General features: G+C 46.0%; 1 protein-coding gene across 1 annotated transcript in view; it reads left to right on the top strand.

The window, feature by feature from the left end:
- Window positions 1–255: 255 nt before the first annotated feature.
- Window positions 256–6,000, top strand: part of DNAJC1 (DnaJ heat shock protein family (Hsp40) member C1) — a 202,904-nt gene continuing 197,159 nt past the window's right edge. Inside the window, exon 1 of the mRNA XM_070432751.1 lies at window positions 256–717. Coding sequence (XP_070288852.1) covers window positions 508–717 — 210 coding nt within the window. The 5' untranslated portion in view covers window positions 256–507. The remainder of the gene's footprint in view (window positions 718–6,000) is intronic.

Below are 6,000 nucleotides of genomic sequence, written 5' to 3'. Positions count from 1 at the left end.
TTATACTTGCGATGTCCCAGGTCCGTGCGCGATGTCCAGGTCTCGTAATCTGTGAAAACACAAGTCAGCTCTTCAGGAAGCACCAGCTGCAGAGGCTTCTTTCTGAGGCCTGGATCTGGGGCAACCCGCTTCCCTACTTCCGGCCCCGCCCCCGCCCCGCGGTTGCTAGGAGACGTGATGTCACAGGAAGCGAGGCCTGGAATAGGTTAAAACGAGGGGAAGCCCCGCCCCCTCCGCAACCTTAGCTCCCGGTGCTGGTGCTCCAGCTGTTCGTAGGCCTGGGGTTGAGGGTCTGGCCCCCGACAGCCCGCCGCGACCCGGCCGCCGCCGCGTCCGCGGGCCCGCGCCCCCCTTCCCCGCCGCCGGGCCGCCGCCGGGCCGGAGACTCCAGGACGGCTGCCCGTGCTCCGGACCGCGGCCGCCGTTTCCACACCCCGCGCTGCCCGCCACGTCCCCGGGCTCGGCCAGCGGCGCAGCGTGACGGGTGACCTTTCGGAGCCCAGCGCGATGACGGCTCCCGGCTCCAGGCCGGCCCGGCCTCCTGGGCGCCGCGAGCTGCGGCCCGTGCAGGTCCCGCCGCCGCTGTTGCTGCCGCTGCTGTTGCTGCTGCTGGCGGCCGCGGGGCCGGCGCGCGGCTGGGAGAGCGGGGACCTGGAGTTGTTTGACTTGGTGGAGGAAGTGCAGCTCAACTTCTACCAGTTCCTCGGGGTGCAGCAGGTAAGCGGGGCGTCTGCCCGCCCGGCGGCGGCGGCTCCCGGGCAGAACAACGTGCGGGTCGCGGCGGAGAGGAGGGGGTGGGGCGGCTCTGACCGGGTTCCTCCGCGGGAGCCGGCGCCGCGGCCAAAGCTCGGCCCTCCTGGGCTCCACCGGCTCCTCCCCCGGCCCGGGGTCTGCTGGCCTCGGAAGGAATTGTTCTCAGGTCCTCGCCGCCCTGCTCCCCTTCTCAGGTTGCGGTCTCAGCTGCAGGCTGGACGGAGCCACCAGCCGGGGGGTACTGCCCTCCCTTTCCTCTGCCAACTGGGGAGACCCTTCCACCCCGCTGTGCAGGAAGAAGGAGGAAGAGTGGTGTGTGGGAAAGAGTAGTCATGTCTCACTGTAAAATTTCACCTTCCCAGTGACACTTATTCTCATGCTATTTTAGCTGCCTCCGTTGCTCCGCCTTTCCGGGGGGTGGGGGGTGGGAGTGCGCTTCGGTCGGCGCCTGCCTGGCAGAAGTTCTCCTTGCACTGCACTTGGGCATCCCTAGCCTGTTGGATAGGGGTTGGGATCACAGTTGAGAAGTCTGGAGGTAGTTGAAGCTACCTTGTCGGTCCTGGAACCCATACAAGGAAATAGTAAGTTTTGGGGGGCAGGAGAAGCACTTGAGCTGCTAAAGGAAGAGAGATGCCCAACCAGTAGCGCAGGGTGATGTCTTTTTCTTTTGTTTTCTTTTTTTTTATCTTGGGACTTTAACCTGTAAAGTCCGTTTGTTGCCCTGTACTTCTTTCTACCTGTGAGTGGTCGGTCAGTGAGGGAAGATAACCAGTCTTCATCTGAATTATACTGCCAAGAAGATGACATATGGGGTGAAAGACAGGGTTTCAAACGATCTGACTGAGCCTGGCATAAAGTGCTTTGAATAATTATGGGGTTAAAAAAATGTATACCAACAATTGTCATTCAAGGTACACTTCACATGACTAGATATGCCCTTTATATGTGAACTATTGAGTTTAACACTAAATGGAAAATGACTTTTCAGTTAAATATAATTGAATATAAAATTGTTGCACTATGATTTTAACGAATTTTATTTTTTGTAAGAGTTACTAAAGTATAAGCATTCACACTTCAAATTCATAGGTGCAAACAATTATGTACTGTCTGTATTCATTAGCTTCCCGCTCATAGACAAATATATCTCATTACAGAGTAAAGGATGATGCAACATGTGCAAAAATCAGTGAAAATAACTAAAGGCTTTTAAGAATGCCTTTAACATTGATAATATTTGTTAGAATTTATCATGATTGATTAAATTCTGTAACTAGAAAGAGTCTTATACATAACCTATCCAAAGATCTTAAAGATGCTTTCCAGTTATTCATGGAAAATTAAGCCCCTTTAAGACAATACAAAAATTTAGTAGCAGTAGTTTAAATTTTAGGTTATGTAATTTAGCTTGCATGTGAACTCTCATAGAATTTTTGTTTATAATTTCACGCAATTTAATTTGCAGAGTTAGGCAGTGTGGAACAACCAGAGCACTTAACTATGTGGGCAAAGATGGAAAATAAAGAAGCATAGATGATCAAGAACATTCTATGTTTAGGTAGAATTTGAAAAGGATCCAGAAAATTGTTTTAATTTGTGTTTCTCTACCCAGCCATGTCAGAAGAGATTTTATTCTTCCTAAGCAGGGAAACTGATGGGAACTAGTTCTCTATGTTACACTGAATCTTAACTTTCTTGGAAGACTTTCAGAGGACCAGAAATTTGTTAAGAGACAAATGCAGCCTGCTATTTGTCTCTTAATGTGTAATTTTCAGGCCAGAGTCAACCAATCTTTTAGTGACTAGCCAGATATGAGGGACCAGGACAATGTAGGTTGGTTACTCAGAGTGGTGACCTGGCTCTATACACTCATCAGCTTTGTTGTCCATTCAACAGAAATTTATTTGACACCTAATACATTTTAAGCACTGGGAGTTGGCTGGTGTATAAAATAAAACCTGTAGCCTTATGAAACTCACAATTTAGTAGGGGGAAACACATATAATAAAAGGCTAATATGCAAATCGACCAAATAGTGGAACAACTGGTTGCTATGAAGTGCACTGACCACCAGGGGTAGACGCTTAATGCAGGAGCTGCCCCCTGGTGGTCAGTGAGCTCCCCTTGCTCAGCCAGAAGCTGGGCTCACAGCTGTTGAGCACAGTGGCACTGACGGGAGCCTCTCCTGTGGCAGTGCTAAGGATGTCCTACTGACATCCCCAGGGAGTGGGTCTAAGCTGTCAGTTGGACATCCCCCGAGGGCTCCCGGACTGTGAGAGGGTGCAGGCCAGGCTGAGGGGACCTCCCCCTCCCCCCCCCCCCGCCCCCCAGTGCGTGAATTTTGTGCATTGAGCATCTAGTAGTAATATAACCAAACAAGTAAATATACATGTCAGATGGTCAGAGAAGGCCTCTAAAGGAAATAAGGGAGTGAGCCAGGTGGGTAAGTGGAAGAGCATTCGAAGAAGGCAGACAGTTGAGTACCAAGACCTTAAGGCAAGAGCTTGGATAGAGTCTGAGGAACAGCAAGGCAGCCAGTGTGTCTGGAGTAGGGTGAAGGAGAACAGTAATAGGAGATGAGATCAGAGTCATGGGGTTAGGGGAAGATCTTGTAGGGCTTTGTAAGACATTATAAGGACTTTGGCTATTCATTATAAGTAAGTTGGGATCTCATGGGGGGAGAGGTGGGCATCGAACAGAAAGAGGTACATGGTTTGACTTAAATTTAAAATAACACTTTAATTGTGTTGCGGATCCTCTGTATGTACGTCATTAGTTACTTAGAAGGATAATTATGGTGTAGAATGTAGATTGTACCTGGGTGGGTATAAAGTAGTCAGATTTTGAATTTAATTGGAAAATATAGCTGGCAGGATTTTATTGATTGTTTGAATGTGGGATGTGAGAGAAAAAAGAATTGAGGCTAATTCTAAAGCTTTTGGTGTCAGTAATTGAATAAATATTTGTGTAATTGCAGTTGCCACTTACTAAGATGGAATCCCTGGCATTAGACAGCAATTTGAAGCCAAACCACTGGGCAAGTTCACCAGGGGAGTGAATGTAAAGAGAGAAAAGAGAGGTCTGGGAGCTAAGTATTGGAGATTCCAAACTTTTACAGTCAGGGGGATGGAGAGGAACCAGCAAAGGAGATGGAAACAGAACAGCCACTAAAGTAGGAGGCAAATCAAGAAAATACTGTCACTTTCAATCAAATAAAGAAGTATTTTAAAGAGGAGAAAGTGATCAGCTGGGTTAAATACTGATGATAATTCAAATAAGATGAGTTCTGAGAATTGGCTGTTCAGTCTAATGGTGTGGTGGTCATTGGCTACCTCAGCAAAAGCTGTTTCAATGGAGTGGTGGGATCAGTGTCCGGGTTCAGGAGAGAAGAAAGGGGAAGAATCGGAGACAATTAATATAGAAAATTTTTTTTGAGATGGTTATACCCCAAACTAGAAGCCAGGGATGATAGTGACTGAATGTGGCATTCATTTTGTCCCCTTTCTCCCAAGTTTAAGATAGTTAGCTTAGTTACTCCATAAACTCTCTAATTAGAATAATCGATTACCTTAAGAGCTTGGACCTGACCACTTTCTGATTCACAGCCTTGGGCAAGTCAGTTGCCTCGTTTTTAGGACATATGGTATCTTCTTTAGGTAATGTTTTTTATATGGCTTTTATAGCCCTCATACAGTGAAGGAATCTCTTTCTTTGTATTCAATTTGGATATTGCATCTTTTTCTTTTTTTCTTTTTTTTTAATTCTCACCTGTATCCATTGATTTTTAGAGAGAGATGAAGAAAGGGAAGGACAGAGAGAAATATCGATGTGTGAGAAACACATGGGTTGGTTGCCTCCTGCACGCTCCCTACCAGGGCCCGGGCTGGGGAGGAGCCTGCAACCTAAATGCGTGCCCTTGACCAGAATCGAACCTAGGACCCTTCAGTCCAAAGGCCGATGCTCTATCCACTGAGCCAAACCTGCTAAGGCGGATATTGCATCTTTTCAGAGGCGATAAGGTGAAAGATTAGGGTAGTGTAGGAAAAAGGATGTGTTACTGAAATATCTTTCATTTGTAACTTACATTCTAGGTCCCCACACAGTAGTTGTATTTCCTCTAACAGCTGTTCCTTGGACACCTGTATTTCTTGTGGGGTCAATGGCAATTCTGTGTTTTTTTCATTGTCTATTTGGGCCATGATATTCTTTATACTTTGTGTAGTATTCTAGCCAGCAGTACGTCACATTTATTTTTTTAAAATTTGTGACTTGAAATTGTGACAAGTTAAGTTATTTTAAATGTTTCAGTATTTACTTTCTGATGAAATCAGAGTAATCTCTCTGGTGCCAGTCAGCAATTACTGATTCCTACTAATAGAGCTAGAAAATGTGCTCCTTTCTCATAAAAATTTTTATAACTGCATCCTTACATTTAAATGAATGCTGGAACTTGGTTTGTTTTTGTTTTTTTTTAAATATATTTTATTGATTTCTTACAGAGAGGAAGGGAGAGGGATAGAGAGTTAGAAACATCGATCAGCTGCCTCCTGCACACTCCCTACTGGGTATGTACCTGCAACCAAGGTACATGCCCTTGACCGGAATCGAACCTGGGGCCCTTGAGTCTGCAGGCTGACACTCTATCCGTTGAGCCAAACCGGATAGGGCTGGAACTTGGTTTTAAAAGAAGAAAAGCTATTGCTATGTGCTTATAAAATATTGGATTTTAATTTTTAATCAGAATGAATAAAGCTTTTACACTCTTTCAATCTGTATTTCAAATGTACAGACTAAGCAGCCTGTTTAAGGGAGGGACAGTTACTGCCCAGCCATCCCATAATCAGGTGGTGAGGGACTTCCCTGAAGAAACTGCTATCTCCTGACACATCTCTTCCATTTCTCCAAGGAGGAATGAGTGACTTTGCTGGAGGGTGATTGTCTTCTGTCTGTTTTTCTTGATTGGAGAGAGCTAATTAGTCAAAAGCTCTAAACCGTGGTAACCAGTCTCTTCTCTGCCCCAAACCAGTAAGGCAATTATCCTAGACAGACTTTCTCTCCAGTGTTTCATATTGTTCATAGGAAATGTGTGCTGTCTCAAAGTCTGGACTGGAGAGGGAAGGGCAAACATTGCTAGCGAGCCCATTTGGCCCCTATACCTAATCTAAATTCTTTGGTAGCTTTTCAGCCATAAATGTGATATTTGATTTCTGTCTGCCTGATTTCTGATTTCTGTCTCAGTTTTTTTGG

Source organism: Myotis yumanensis, unplaced genomic scaffold (genome assembly GCF_028538775.1).
Source record: "Myotis yumanensis isolate MYYU_CA2020_CCGP unplaced genomic scaffold, mMyoYum1.0.hap1 SCAF_1, whole genome shotgun sequence".
NCBI classification, from domain to species: Eukaryota; Metazoa; Chordata; class Mammalia; order Chiroptera; family Vespertilionidae; genus Myotis; species Myotis yumanensis.
The sequence above is the reverse complement of the archived record's forward strand: the minus strand, read 5'-3'. Positions and strand labels throughout refer to the sequence as shown.